Raw genomic sequence first — 16,513 nt, 5'->3', positions numbered from 1 at the left:
TGAGATCTTATACAATAAGCCACTGGTTCTCAAACTTTTGTACTGGTGACCCCTTTCACGTAGCAAGCCTCTGAGTGCAACCCCCTCCCCCTTATAAATTAACAACACTTTTTAATATCATAGATCATAGAATCATAGATTATTAAGGTTGGATATTTAACACCATTATAAATGCTGGAGGCAAAGTGGGGTTTGTGATGGAGGCTGACAGCTCGCAACCCCTTGAGGGGTCCTGACCCCCAGTTTGAGAACCTCTGCAATAAGCAATCAATTAATGCCTGTTGCCACTTTATATCAACAACAATAGATAAGTCACTGGAGGTCTCACCAAGTAGTTTCTTGAAGTAAATCACCACAAGTAAACTTTCTGGTTATTTGAAAATGATACCCAAACCCATAGTATTTAAATAAGCAAATGTTTATAATATGCTTGGAAGCAAATGCTTATTAATTGAGGCAATTCCAATTTGATTATTTGTTTTTGTATTCCTTCTGTCCATAAAGCTCCCTTTCTTGTAGGTCTGTTGTCCCCAAACCTTGGGGAAAGAAAGGAACTGAAATTGTAAATATTTTCTGTTACTTACTGTATCTGATTTTTTCTTTTTCCAGCCCATGCAGTTTGAGGAAGATGAGCATGCACCACCAGCCCCTCCCAATCCATTCAGTGATCTTACAGAAAAGGAACTGGACGAGTACAAGAAGGCAATTGAGCGCAAGCAACAAGGAGTGGAAGGTCAGTGGTCTAAACTGCCGAACAGGGGTTAAGTTTGAGGTGAATGCTTCTTAGAACCTATTCTGAAATAATTAACTACATATGAAGTGGTTGAGATTTTTAATAGTAATTAGAACATAAGAACAGCCATACTGGGTCAAACCAAAGGTCCATCTTGCCCAGTATCCAGTCTTCCAACAGTGGTCAATGCCAGGTGTCCCAGAGGGAATAAACAGAACAGGTAATCACTAAGTGATCCATGCCCTGTTGCCCATTCTCAGCTTCTGGCAAAATTAAATCATGGTTGTTTGTTAAAAAAAAAAAAATATCTACTGTAATCAGTAGATTAAACATAACATATATACAAAATCAGAAACGAGAAGCATATTCATCTTATTGCATATGTACTGAATCCCATTACTCCCTTTCTAATGTCGGGTCTCTTGGATGTGTTGTATTGGAAGCATTTTCTTTATTGAACTGAGGAAGCTGGTGATATTAAAGTGTGATATTCTTTACTGTTCTAAAGAAGAGAGTTGCTAGGGAATTATAGTGTAGTAAATGTATCCGAAAGAGAGAGAACATTTCATAGAATAATTCCAAAGCAGCTGAAATATTACACCCTATTGGTGTCATATTTCTTTGACAGGTTTATTTGCAATAGTCTTGCTGTCCTATTTAATTAAGGCAGCTAACAGTCAGGGTATGTTTAAAGATTTCCCGGCCAAACAAACCACAAGTTAAACTAGAATATGGCTCTCATTAACTGAAGTGCTATTACTAACGATAATGAAAGGGCACTACATCAACAGGAATTACTCCGAATATTTAAGTATGAGTGTTTAGATTATTATTATTACAATTGGTTTATTATTTGTATTGTGGTCTCACCAAGGAGCTCTAATCACGGGCCAGAACCCCATCGTCCTAGGCGCTGTACAAACACAGAACAAAAAAGACAGTCCTGTTGCAAAGAGCTTACAATCTAAGATGAGACAACTGATTGATAGAGACAAACTGAGAGTACAAGGAAACGATGAGTCAGTATTGGTCAGCCTGATAGGCCACTGTTTCAGTACACCACAGCCTAATCATTATCAAGTTTGGGGGGGTTGGGTTTTGAGTGTTTGTTGTTTTTTTTTTGAAGACATCACAGCAGAGGAGGGATTTGAGATGCTGAGGGTTAGTGGGTATTTATGGATAGCTTCTCCCAGTTGTGAGGGGAAGCATGGGAGAAAGCACAGAGGTGCTTGTTTGAAATTTTAACCTGTGGGCAATGGAGACTGACTGGAAGCAGAAGTGACTGAGAGGTGATCAGTTGAGTGGCATAGTGTCAAAAGAGCCTTGAAGGTGAGTACAAGTCGCTTATGTTTGAGTGAGTAGAGAAGGGGGACCCAGAGAAGGAATGCAAAGAGAGGCAATGATATGTTTAAAGCCACAAGCTAGGGAAATGATCTCTGCAGCACCAGTCTGAATGGATATAAGTGGTGGTGTTTTTGTTAAGAAGGCTTAAAATAAAACAACTAACCCTGCTGGAAACTGCTTCCCTGGATTCTGTGAGAGCTCAGACAGAATTACCCCAGGAAGTGAGCTGGCTCAGTAAGATCAAACCTTTATCTGGTAGAAGGAGGGTACTATAAAATAGGCCTCAATCCTTTACAGCAGAGGTCGGCAACCTTTCAGAAGTGGTGTGCCGAGTCTTCATTTATTCACTCTAATTTATGGTTTTGCATACCAGTAATGCATTTTAACCTTTTTAGAAGGTCTCTTTCTATAAGTCAATAATATATAACTAAACAATTGTTATAAGTAAAGTAAGTAAGGTTTCAAAATGTTTCAGAAGCTTCGTTTAAAATTAAATTAAAATGCAGAGCCCCCCGGACCGGTGGCCAGGACCCAGGCAGTGTGAGTGCCACTGAAAATCAGCTCGTGTGCCGCCTTAGGCATGCGTGCCATAGGTTGCCTACCCCTGCTTTACGGGGACCAAGGACAGAGCTCTGTGAAACTCCCTTGGAAAGTGGGAGTGGGAATGAGAAATTAGGGAGGTAGGAGGAGAACCAAGAAAGGAGAGAGTCACAGAAGCCCAGGGGAGAACAAGATTAGTGTCAATGGCAGCTTGACAGGTCAGTGAGTATGGAGTACTGGTTGTGAAGATTTGGCTAGGGAGTGGTCATTAGAGACTTGGTGAGAGCAGTTTCAGTGGAGTGCAAGGGATGGTGAACAGATTGAAGAAGGTCTAGGGTAGAACTGGAGGAGCGGAATGAACATACATACATCTTATATCAGGAAAATATATGAAAAATCTCAGATCTTAGTCTGCATTGAAAGCTTTGTGCATCATAAGGCAAATAAGGTGTGTCTGAATGAATGAATTTCCAAGGGGGTTAGCTAAGGCTTTTCAGTGGTATGTTATACACTCAACATAATAAGAAAAAAAAATTCTATAATATACTTGAAAGATTCATTTCACTCTGGAAACTAATTTATCGTTGTTAATTGATACGTCTCAACAACAGAAAATTTAAAATTGTACTTTTTATTTAAAAGGCTCAGCAATCAAGTTCATTTGGATTATTGTATGTTTCCAAAAAGTCCAGTCCCTGCCATTAGCAAAGCAGCTTTACCATGGCATCTGTGCTAGACTCAAACTGACAGCTGATGGTGGGGGTGTGGCAGGATAAAGCAGGTGTATTAATTCTTGTGAACACAGACCCAGTTCTGCTTCCACTGATGTCAGTGTCAAAACTCTCAGCTTCAGTGGGAGCAGGAACAGCCTCTAAAACTATAATATTGAGACTTGAAATTTGAAGTTAAGTTTTAGAAAGGAAAAACTTACAATAATTTAATATAGCAGGTCAGTTAATTGCTAATTTTTATCTGAACAATTCTCTTGTATTAATCTGACAATAAAAGGACAATTAAACTAAAACACAATTTAAAAGCAAATATAATATGGTCTGGTATAAATAGAACATTCTGTGTGTGGAGTTTGGCTATACCTATTTATTTAATTTGTTCCTGGCTATGACATTGGGATGAACTAACTCTTAGTGACTTTTGAAATATAAAGTTGTGGAGTTTTGTCCACTTTAACTGTAGTCATCAAAATAAAAGATGGAAAAAACCAACTAGATTCTGTCTTCCTGAAAATGCAAGATCTTTGCATGTGCTTAGACACTCTGTAATGCATAAAAGTTCATCTGAAAAATCAAATTCAAATGACCTAAAAAACCAATAATAGACACTGCTGCATCAAAAATATAGACTTATAGAAAGAGACCTTCTAAAAACATTAAAATGTATTACTGGCACGTGAAACCTTAAATTAGAGTGAATAAATGAAGACGCGCCACACCACTTCTGAATGGTTGCCGACCCCTGGTCTGTACCGATGGCAGCCAAATCTCAGAGCAACAAACTATGTGTTAATTGTTCCTTGTTATCTGACTGCAACAGGACAGATGCAATTCACAGGGGAAAGTAGCAGAATTCCTTTCTCTAGTCAGTTTCTTGGTGCAAGTCCAGTATTCATGATCATTATTGTTTAACTGTTCTCTTCAAAGTAGTTTGGGAAGAGTAGGTAGTTCTTATTAATTAGCTAAATTGTGGAATTCAGTTTCAGAGATTAAGATCCTGATCAAACATTGAAGTCCTCCTGTGGAGAGAGGCCTGTGAGAGGTCGTAAGGGATTACAAAGGAATTGCTGTGTGCAGTGTTGTTGTAGCCTTGTGGGTCCGAGAATATTAGAGAGACCAGGTGGGTGAGGTAGTATCTTTTACTGGACCAGCTTCTGTTGGTGAGAGAGACAAGCTTGTGTATCTCACCAACAGAAGTTGGTCCAGTAAAAGAGATTACCTCACTCACCTTGTGTCTTTTATAGAAATGGCTGATTCACTGGCCACCTTTGCCTGCTTGACATAAGAAGAAATTAACCCTTATGTTAATAGCAACGGTACACCAGTTGCCCAGGACTGTTGTGATCTCCCTTCCCTCCTCCCCCCCCCCTTTTTGTTTGGTGCTTTGATACCCAAGTTACATAGGCTATATTCGTGCTATTTATAAGGTGCCTATACTGGCGTAGAAGGACCATCAACATCTAAATCTATTGACAGTTGAGAAAGTATATACATTTTTCTAGATTATAATTATTCTTGCAGACAGAGAGGCTGCCTAGGTACTACTTAATCTTGTATTCCATTGTCATTGCAACTAATTCTACTTACTCTTACAGTTTGTGGTACATGCAGAAACCCTGGTTTAATAACTTAATTATCTATCTCCATTTATTTTGCTGTATACTGCATATAGTTAAGTGTCGTTTTATAAAAGCCCATTGAAATAAATGACAAAGCTGTTATAAATTTACCACAAAACCACAAATTTCAATTTAGAACTGCAGTTCTTTGGTTCAGATACTGTCCGGCCAGTAAATTATTTCAAGAAAATTGTGTGGTTCAGCACTAGGTGCTCAAGAGAACCACTAATTGCTTGCAGCATTTTTGGTGCCTTTTCCAAGCATTTTAAATCTTTCATTATAAGGCTTTTGTATTTTTTCACATTTTCCCTTTAATCTAAAATAGTGGAAATGTTTTTCACTTAAAAAAGTACCTGTACAGTATGAATCTTTGCTTTTGTTTTAAATATGGGACAACCTCCCTTAGTTGAAGTAGCTGGTTGATTGTAAAACCATTGTCTAGCTGTACTAGAGCTCCACTAGTTCAACCCTACTGAATTTGCCCTTAGGGGAGGACCTTTCTACAACAGGAAATGTCTCACCTCTGGTGGAGCACATTTCAGTACAGCATGGCAGTGGTAGAGTAGTGGCAGCTGTTGCTAGATTTAACATTAAAGGGGAGTTTTAACAGTGAAGAGGAATTAAAACTAAAAACTTTTTCTTTCCTCATATTTTGCTATTTCCCTAGCTAATCATTTCTACTTCTCCACCCTGATTGACTCCCATGGCCACAATCCTAGCCACCTGTTCTCCACCTTTGACTCCATCTCCCCACTTCCCACTCTGCACTTTTTCTGTGCAAAATACCTTGTTAACCTCTTCAAAGAGGAAATTGACAGGTTCCAGCATTACCTCCTGCATCCCCACTTATCACCCTTCCATCCCATCCTATGATGTGCTCTCTTCCACCTCCCCTCTCAGTGACCCACAAGTTTCTCATCTGTTCTCCTCTTCTAACCCTTCCATGGGCCTCAGTGAGCTCATCCCATCTCTGGATCTTACCTCCGCTCCCATTCTCTCCTTTACCCTTCTCCTCAGCATCCATCCCATTGCAATGTAAGCATGCCTTAGTCTCTTCCATTCTTATCGCCACTTGCCTATACTATACAACTACCGCTCCATCTGGATTCTCCCTTTTATCTCTAAACTGACTGTGTCATGTACAGTCACTATCTGAAGTTCTTCGCCAATCCAGCTTCTACCTTGCACTCCAATTCGGTGGCTCTCACAAAGCCTCTAATGACCTTTTCCTGGCCAAAGCAGTCACAATATTCAATCTTCAGTCTCTTCAATCTGTCCACTGCCTTCAACGAAGTTAATCATTCTTGAAATTGTATCCTCCCTCAGCTTTCATGACTGCCTGTCCTGGATCTCTTACCTTTAATTGCTGCTTCTGCATTTCATTAGAAGGATTTTCTTCATTCCCCACCAACCTTCTGTGGGAGTTCCACAGGGCTCTGTTCTTGGCCTTCTGCTCTGCAACTTGTCTCTGGGCAATCTCATTTGTAAAAGACATTAACTGTCAACTCTCAGCTGACAACTCATGTATACCTGTCCAGTCCTTTCTGTATACACTAAAATCACTGTCAGTCGTTCAGATGTCTCCTTGTGGAAGTCCAGATATCATCTTAAGATAGAGAGGGCCAAAACAGAGCTCTTAATCTTCCTCCCATTGTCTCCCCTCCTCTCTGTCACTGTGGAAAACCTCCTTATCTCTGTCACACAGGTCTATAGGTGTTGTCTTCAGTTCAACCATCTCTCTGGATCATCACATCCAGGCAGTGTTAAAATGCTGCTAGTTCTTCCTGCTTAACATCTCTAAGGTATGGCTACACTTGCATTTCAAAGCGCTGCCGTGGCTGCGCTTTGAAGTGTGAGTGTGGTCAGAGCAGCAGCGCTGGAAGAGAGCTCTCCCAGCGCTGCACGTAAACCACATCCTTTACGGGTGTAGCTTGCAGTGCTGGGAGCCATGCTCCCAGCGCTGCCACCCTGATTACACTGACGCTTTACAGCGCTGCATCTTGCAGCACTCGGGGGTGTTTTTTCACACCCCTGAACACGAAAGTTGCAGCGCTGTAAAGTGTGAGTGTAGCCAAGCCCTAAGGCCTGATCTACATTGGGGGGGGATTACAGGAGTCAACCAGAAAGCGATTAGGGGTTGATTTATCGTGTCTTGACTATATGCAATAAATTGACCTCTGCTGGATCGATCGCTGCCTGCCGATTTGGCGGGTAGCATAGACATATCCTAAGCTATGAACTTTGATGTCCATCCACACAGCTACATCTCTTGTCTAGGCCCTGATTATCTCACGTCTCATCTACTGCAACCTATTTCTCTCTAGCCTTGATAGATGCACTCTTTCTCCGCTTAGATCCATTCATAATACTGTTGCAAAGATCATTTTCCTGGGTTGTTGCTTTGACCATGTCACGCCTCTCTTTGCATTTCTTTGATGGTTGCCCCTTCTCCACTGCATCAGACACAAACTACTCATCTTGACTTTTAAGACCCTTCATGCCCAATCTCCACTCTACCTCTTGTATGCTTTTGAGATGTCAGATTGCCTCCACTCTGCCAATGATTCCAGCTTTCAGCACCCATTTGTTAAACTTTCAAACAAGCACTGTTGTGCTTTCTCCCTTGGTACCTCATGTGTGGGAGGTCCTTGTAAATATCCTCATTGCCCACCTTTAAATCCCTCCGTAAAACTTTTCTGCCATGAGCCCTACCAAAAAAACCCAACCCAATCCTGACTCTGTTGGTTAGCTAGTGTAATGAGACCTCAGTTTTTCATGCTAACTAGTGTTTCCTTGTGCTCTCTCAGTCTCTCTTTTCTCTGCTTATACTGAGGGATTATCTAGATGAACAGTAAGTTCAAGGTAAGATGGAGTGTAAATCTACCACACGTTAGTGTGCCGGTCACTAACAGTCCATCTGGATGGACCCTGTTACCACACATTAAAATTTCCCTAGTGTGCTTTGATCTACTCTGCTTTGAAACATGACTAAGTCAGTGTGCACTGGGGAACCTTTAGTGCACAGTAGCAGGATCTATAGGGACAGTTAGTATTCAGCACACTACAAACCTTTAAGTTCTGTGGGGAAGGAACTGTCTTTTGTAATGTGTTCGTACAGCTCCTAGCACAATGGAACCTTCACCCACAATTGGGGCCCCTAGGCACTACTGCAATGTAAATAATAATAATAAAAAAACAATGTGGAGTTAATTGGGTTGACAAACTGGAAAACAGTAAGTGGGTGACCTTATCGAACTTTGATTTATTGCATTATGGTCATACTGCCATTGTTATGTTGGGGCAGGATAGCACATCTTGAACCTTGCCATGCTATAGTTCTTACTCTCACATGATAACAGCAAGTTACAACTATCCTGGGAAAACTTAAAAATGATTGCTCTTTGAGAACTGCAGAATTTTATCTTAGTTGATTTTACTTTGTATAGGAACTAAAGCACCAGAAGATTTACACAACAATGGAAGTCGAATAAATACAGTAACATGTTCATTTTGGACTGTCTTCTGATACTGTGTATTGCAGATAGGAATAGTTGATCCTTTGAAAGGAGAGAGATGTCACCATAAATTGGGAAATACATACAAGAAATAAAATTTTAAACATTTACAAGTAGATTTTTTTCCCATCAATACAGATGATAGGAATAGAAAGTGAAAACCTTTGAACCCTCATTTATCAAAAATAATATTCTTAAATGGTATAGTTTTCTGTTTGCTATAAACTTGGCAATATCATTGGCAATGTCTTAACTCTGAAATGCCAGTATTTTAAAGCACACCTTTGTAATTTCTTATTTTCAAAAGCTTAAAGATTCAAAGGTAAAAACATTTTCAGTAATCTTTCCTATATCCCCAAGATTTTCATCCACTTCAGTTAAAAGCATTTTATAACTTTTTTATATTGCTACTCTTTATCAGAATTACTAATTCAATATTGCTTAACAATAGCATTTTAATACATTCTCATGAACTAATACTGCGTGGTTGACTTTCATAATTTAGACTTTTTAAGGGTATGAATAGTATCATGATTTCTTGTATGTCACATAGTTAATGGTGAGATGAAGCCACATATGCATGGGCTGCCTGCTCCCTTGTGTTCAGCCTTGTTTTTAATTATTTATATAAAAGAGCTAACATCTGATAACTGTTAATGGATGATGACTGTAATAACTTCCTAATAATGTGTTTAAGCTATTGTATATTAACTTCTTGACAACATTAGCATGAACAGTTGAATGCTAGCAGAGCTGTAAATATTGTATGTACTAACACTGATAATCTTGTTCATTTTTATTTTTGCATGGCTACTAATTCAAATCTTGTCCTGCAGATGCTGAACAGGAATTAGTCTCAGATGATGGTTCATCTGTGTCACAAATTCAGTCACAAACACAGTCCCCGCAAAATGTCCCTGAAAAATTAGAAGGTATTAAATACAACTTCCTATAAAATGAAAAGAGCTCTAATAACCTGGGTCACTGATTGTTTCATTATATCCTTTAAGTAAGGTGCAATGTAGCCTGCTTTCAGTATTTTAGAAACTGGAATTTAAGTATTTCAGTACAAGATTCTTGCTGCTTACAACTAGTGAGTTTATGAAGCCTGCATCTTTCCAGACTTTTATCAATTCCAATTTTTCATTTAAATTAAGTAGACACATTTTCAAAGTCGGCTGGTCAAAAACTGACCTAGTTAACTATCGTGTCATATGTGAGTCCGTCTTAGTATATGTTTATTTTCCCCAATAAACATTTTTCCTGTTGTGAAATCCGCACAATAAAATCACACATTAATAAAATGGGAGGCATGTATGTTGTCTATTGCTCCCTGTAATGTAGCTATTCTATGTTTTTGTATAACAATCTTCCAGAAGAGAGCCTCTGTCAATACATAACCAACAGAAACAATACAGCATGTTTTTAAAAGTTTGTATTCTGAAAGGTACCCTGCATAGTGCAGGCACAAATAATTCTAACTGCACTTTAGGCTGTTTAGTCTTCTGAGTACTTGACTTACCCTTGGATACGAATGGGCTGTATCCTTTAATGAAATTTGCACACTATTACATTTGTTTCATTTGACATAATCAAAATAAAGAGCACAGAAGACAGGAAAAACCCATATCTGAGCACCTTAAATTTTGCAGCAGTTCATATCTGAATCCAAATCCAGACTTCATAGTCCAGGCCCATTTCTGATTTTTTGCATAGACATTGCTCACAAAAATAAGTATAATAATAGTGGAACTCTCCATTTTCATAGAAAATCATGAAGATATGTATGCCCAGAATGCTAACCTCATCTCCACAGAGGTACCTGTTGTGGTGGTGAATGGCAAGGAAGATATGCATGACGTGGAAGAAGATCTCACTCAGCGGGTCAGTCAGTTAACCACTAGTACTGTGGAGAGCGTAGAGATTACAATTAAAACTTCTGAAAAGATTGAAGAGACCCTGTCCCCTGAGAGCTCCCCTTCCAAATCTCCATCAAAGAAGAAGAAGAAATTCCGCACTCCATCTTTTCTGAAAAAGAACAAAAAGAAGGAAAAGGTGGAAGCATAACTGCAGCTCTGTTGCTAAGAGAAGGCATTGCACATTTTAAAAACCACATTTAAGTCTAACATTAACAAAGTAGTGTTAGGGTTGTGCAGTAAACTGGACCTTAACCTATGAACAGAACTGGAAAAGGTTTTACTAAAAACAATCTTCTGTTAAATAAGAAACTAATTCATCTCTCACTTAGGGTCCAAATTACCGAGGGTTTGAAACATTCAGTAGTTTCACATAGAGCTACACTGGCAGGTGCTTTAATACTATCATAGTGAGATCAGATACCATTGTAGTACATTGTTGTGGCAAGTTACACATGGAGTATTTTGCAGACCTTAAAATCTTCAGCACAGTTGAAGTCTCTAATAGAGTTACTGTTGAGTGATTATATGAATTTTCATTTTTAAACTGCTGCCTCACTTGGTAATCATATAATACTTTTTTGTATTGTGATTCAGACCATATATTTTGTTTCTGTACCCTGCTTCAGTGGGTGCATATTAACAGCACGCCTTTAAATCTTTTAAGGTTAGATTATATAGAATATTATACACTGGCACATATTAGAAGAAAAACTGTAAGAGAAATTTTTTTTGGAATTATACAAAATGTGTAAGAAGTCCATTCATCAAAACTTTTTTGCCAAATATTTCATTTTAGTGAAATATAATTTTTGAATACTTCTTTTTTATTCTATCAGTTGGAAAAAAAACCCTTATTTTTCAATAAAGGGGATTTTATACACTTAACATAACTTAGTCAAACTATGGCAAAACAAAATAAGATTTTATATGTTGAAATGTTTGTATACCATTTAGTATAAAAGTATTATACGCATGTAAACCAAGTATCTAACAGTAGAGTGTATTTAAGGATGCTTGGTTTAGAGTATACTTAAATATAATTCAGGAATCCAGGGACTCAGCTATCAAAGGATTAAAGCATATAAAATTAAACTGGATTCATGTTTAAATCTTACTGTGTTTTTTCCCTTATGGCATTGCTAATGAATGAAGAAAAATAATCTCTTAACAAAACCAAATGAAGGAAACAAAACTGTTAAAAGGGAAAGTGAAATAGTAAGAAAATAGAATGATGCAAAGAAAGTATAAGTTTGGTGATTATTTTTTATTAAATATGTGATATGGATTGTGAGGTATTTTTATTAAATCAGCAAAATCACATTTCCATATTAGAAGTTAAAATAACTTACATGGTTTCACATGGAGATCTACTCTTCTTCCTCATTTTCATTTGAATTTTAAAAGGGTCTTATTAATCTGTGTTGTCCTTCAGACAAACCCAGAACAAAGTAGATCTTAGTGCCATGGGTAGTGGCAGTAGTGCCGCTTACTTGTTTTTGCTGATATTTTCATTTTTGCTTTTTACTGTATTGTAAAAAACAAGCTAAACATAGAAATTAACAAGGTTTTTTTCTTCTCAAATTTGTCATAGTACATCAGTTATTGCAATAGCAAATAAATTTTAAAGAGCAGTGTGATTCCCAGATTGCCAGTTGAAATATATACAATATATAGATTAAGTATGGCTGGAGAGTGGTTTGGCATGCAAAAATGTTGATTATACTATGTTCTGGGGCTGGTTAGCTTTGACCGTGTAAGTGTGACAATGCAATGTTGGAATGGATCCTGGAAATGATATTCTAGTTATCACTAAATACTGGAAACAGTGTTTTTAATCTTAGTGGAAACTTCCAGTTGCTTAACTTGGGGTTTGTTTGTTTTTTAAGTTCTACATTATTTGTGTTGTATTACAACATATGTAGAAACAGTAACCTGTGAACTATGCTTTTCATAACTTTTTTTAAAAAATATATCTAAATGAATGCAATGTGCATAAATATTTTTTAAAATGCAACCGTGAACTATTTGCACCTTTTGCTAATGCCTCTATTTACTTGCTTTGGCATAAAGAATGAGCCAGCCAACTCTGTGTCCTGTGGAAAATATATAAATGTTATCTGAAATTGCTCATAGATGTAATGCTAATTAATGTTAAATCACAAATAAACAGTATTTTAAATAGATGGATTTTGCACTACAGTCTTTCATTATATGTTCATTTGGCTGTCAAATGTCATTTTATTTTTGTATGTTACTATAAAGATTACATAAGACAGTGGTTTTCAAACTGCGAGTCGCGACCCAGTACTGGGTCACAGAATGTAAGGCACTGGGTCATGGTGGCTCTGGTCAGCACTGCCAACCCAGTCATTATAAGTCCCATCGGCGGTGCTGCCCAGCTAAGGCAGACTAGTCCCTACCTGTTCTGACACCGTGCTGTGGCCTGGAAGCAACCAACAGCAGGTATGGCTCCTAGGCATGAGGGCTGTGTGCCCCTACCCTAGCCCTGAGCCTCTCCCAAACCCGGAGCCCCTTCCTGTACCCCAAATTGCTCATCTCTGGCCCCACCGTAGAGCCTGCACCCCCCAGCCAAGAGCCCTGATCCCCTCCGGCACCCCAACCTTCTGCCTCAGTCCAGAGCCCTCTCCCACACCCTGAATCCTTTATTCCAGGTCCCACCCTGCAGTCCTCACCCCCGCACCTCAACCCTCTGTTCCTGTGCTGAGCCCCTCCTGCACTCCAAACTCCTCATCCCCAACTCCATTGAGCATCAACAATTTTCTTCAACTGGATCGCCAGAAAAAAGTTTGAAAACCACTGACCTAATTCTAAGGAAAAACTGTCTTAATTATGACTTCAACTCTTCTCCTAGCCTGCCCCTAAAACCTGCAAGGAGATAACGTGGGCTTTAGAGATTTGGCTAATGTTTCTGTCATTGATTTGTAGGCCACACTGGGGGGAAAGGTACAGTTTTGCCACTAAGACACAGGACTGGTCGCCAGAGTTCTCTTTCCAGCTGTGCCACAAACTTCCTTGCTTTCTCGGGCAAGTCACTCCATCCCTGTGTTCTTATTTCCTTCTCTACAAAACGAGCTTAATAATACTGACCTCACAAGTGTGGTGTGAAGTCCTTGAATGGAAAGTGATCTATAAGTGTACAATATTCCTGTTTATTAGGTTATATAGAAATATCTTAGATAAATTAGCTTCCCTTCTTTTATGAAAAGTAACAAAGAAGGCCATTGCCTAAAGTTCTCCATACAAAGTGATCTGTGTCATGTTCCAGCAACCTACAGCTTACCTCAAAATCTCTGCCCAGTTGCCAGAGTTCAAGTGTTGTGTTTTTTATGGCCTGGGCCACTGTAGAGAGCTGATGAATGGTGTTGAAACTTCCTGGAGCAGCAGACTGTCTTCCACAAATCTGCTTTTGACACTTTCTTTCCATGAAAGCCAAATCCAAGCTGTTTGTAGTTCCAGTGATCGTTCCATGAACTATATCGATCTCAGTCTAGCAGATAAATTGCTGCAGAGTCGCAGATCTTAGATTGGGTATCTATATCTGTCATCTTATTATTTATCTCTTGTGCTCAGTCATGTATAAAGACAAAAGAAGGCATGAAATTTGCCCCAAATAGCTTATTCAGTAAATGCTTTTGTTGGTTACTAGGAATCTCCCTTTGTTTCAGGATGTCCATGAACTGTGGTCCCTACCTATCTTGTTATCTAGAGCCAAATTCTTCCATAGAGTTACAGAAGAGTACAATTCTGTGACCTGGAACATATAAAATAAGGCAAGTGTAAGTCAGGCACAGAGGATGTGCAGTCCACAACAGTGTTGGTAGGAAGCTAGGAACGCTGAAAAACCCAGGTTGGACAGACTGGTAGGAAAGCTGTTTGTTGGCTCAGCAAACAGCAGAACCAAAGCAATAAGAGAAAAAAGTAACCTTGCCAGCTGTTCAAATCACCATATGCAGGAGCCCTACAGAGGATCACACAGACAGTGCAGCATCACCATAGGCCCTAATATGTGCAATGGAACATGTTTTTAACATATCGAGTACTATTAAATTAATATTGTCAATACTTGCATCTGATGAAGTGGGTATTCACCCAGGAAAGCGCATGCTCCAAAACGTCTGTTAGTCTATAAAGTGCCACAGGATTCTTTGCTGCTTTTATTGTCAATACTGAAAATCTCTTTTGTAACCTTCTTACATGTTAAGTGCTCAAACGATATTGAACTGTTTTAAATCCTCCTATTAAATGCTTTTTGATACCATGGCAGGATTGCATTAGTAGAATTTTCCCCTTAGCTGCCCTCTTTACGGCTGGCTTCCCATCACCTGCTACTCTCTCAGAATGTAAGTGCAGTTAGATGCCTTTTTGCACTGCTGCAGATTCCCAGGCCTGTGCAATCAAACTTCATTTTCCATCCATTTCTTACCTCAGATGTTTGGTTTATACTTAAACTAATATGTGTTTTTGACCTTACATTTGTATTTTTTCTTAAAATGTGGGTGCTCATTTTGAGAAGCTATAAAAAAAAATTTGGAATCATCAGAGAACCAATGTCAATCAACCTGGAAATACCCGCTTTCTCATGAGGACTTCAGCGGTTTGACTGTGTAAGTATCACTCAGTACGCATCACTGTAGCTTTGAAATTATAAACCATAATCATGTTTCATGTGTGTTCATCAGATGGCATTTTGGCCTGTACAGAAGGGAAAAGACTGAAGCTCATTGAATGATCTTCCGCAAATTGTATGGAGCCAGAACTCAGTCAGAAGACCAGTCATGAAGCATCTGTGGCCTGTGCCCTTTGAAGCAGGAAACTTGAATGAATAAAGCCTATAGTAATTGGTCTCTGAAGTGGCTTTGTTTGCTCTTTCACCTTGATAAGGTATGTAATTCAATTTAAGTTTCATTCTATAATTCCTTAAATCATTTCCATTTAAAATTTTATGGGTCTTACTCAGCTTGTCACACGTACAAGAGTTTTGTGCGTTCTGTCTCGTGATGATCAAAATATATTAACATGTGCAATTAAGAGTTTAAATAGAGTACTGCGTATCCAATGATTTGCAATACAGAAATTTTCCCATTGATTTCAGTGGCAGTGAAATCAAGCCCAGACAGAGAAGTTATTTTAGATGAGTGTGCATCAGTGCTGCTGTTGTTGCAGTAGATTAGAACCTTTCATCACTGGAGACTTTAAATCCTGGCTTAAATTGTAAGTGAAAGGTCTCATCTTTGTCTCCATATTTCATATCTACCACAGACTTTGGCAGAGTGGACCGTCTCTGCCTAAGGTCGTGCAGAGAAATCTGCCCTGTGCTCTGTGCTAGCCTCCCTAGAAAACTCTTCTCAGCCCCTCAATTTCTTGAGCACTACAACCAGGTGTGACTGATGTTAGTCATACTACTTAATGTACTACTGGAAAGCACTAAGGCTACATCTAGACTACCCGCCGTATCGGCGGGTTAAAATCGATTGCTCGGGGATCGATATATCGCGTCTCATCTAGATGCGATATATCGATCCCTGAACGCGCTTATATCGATTCCGGAACTCCACCAACCCCAACGGAGTTCCGGAATTGACAGGGGGAGCCGTGGACATCAATCCCGCATGGTGAGGATGGGTGAGTAATCCGATCTTAGATATTCGACTTCAGCTACATTATTCAGGTAGCTGAAGTTGCTTATCTAAGATCGATTTCCCCCCGTAGTGTAGACCAGCCCTCAGATACGATCATAAGAGTTGGTATAAGAACCTATGTAGATTATTACACACAAACTGTTATAAGAACACTAATAAGATTGCAAAATCAAGTAATCAAAAGTTAGGAATGCCTTTGCAAGCTTCATTCTCACACACACACACCCCTTGTGCATGCACATTATGATCACATTAATTTTTTCCACAGGACCCCTGCTTCATTCAGTACACAGGAGGGACCTGCTCTGGGGAAGAATTAGGGTTATGTGGTGAAAAAGGCTGTTTTCTGACCCCTGCCTTGTTTGCTGCAGAAGCTGGAAGGTGTGTAGTGATTGAGGCAGGGGACTGCAGGAAGAGAAAAAGTGATCTCATAGTTAAGGTAGTTGAATGCT

At 39.1% G+C, this 16,513-nt stretch overlaps 1 protein-coding gene across 19 annotated transcripts in view; it reads left to right on the top strand.

Moving 5' to 3' along the window:
- The window catches only part of ADD3 (adducin 3), a 156,017-nt gene extending 143,433 nt beyond the window's left edge, over window positions 1-12,584 (top strand). For 14 of the 19 annotated variants that reach the window (XM_075061363.1, XM_075061358.1, XM_075061362.1 and 11 more), the window contains 3 exons: window positions 610-733; window positions 9,319-9,414; window positions 10,251-12,584. In XM_075061363.1, the coding sequence (XP_074917464.1) occupies window positions 610-733; window positions 9,319-9,414; window positions 10,251-10,549 (519 nt within the window). In that variant the 3' untranslated portion in view covers window positions 10,550-12,584. Of the gene's footprint in view, window positions 1-609; window positions 734-8,413; window positions 8,464-9,318; window positions 9,415-10,250 lie in introns of those variants that run through there. The other 5 variants (XM_075061365.1, XM_075061367.1, XM_032793514.2 and 2 more) reach the window with 2 other exon arrangements.
- The last annotated feature ends 3,929 nt before the right edge of the window (window positions 12,585-16,513 follow it).

This window comes from Chelonoidis abingdonii, unplaced genomic scaffold (assembly GCF_003597395.2).
Source record: "Chelonoidis abingdonii isolate Lonesome George unplaced genomic scaffold, CheloAbing_2.0 scaffold0027, whole genome shotgun sequence".
In the NCBI taxonomy this organism is placed as follows: Eukaryota; Metazoa; Chordata; order Testudines; family Testudinidae; genus Chelonoidis; species Chelonoidis abingdonii.
The sequence above is the reverse complement of the archived record's forward strand: the minus strand, read 5'-3'. Positions and strand labels throughout refer to the sequence as shown.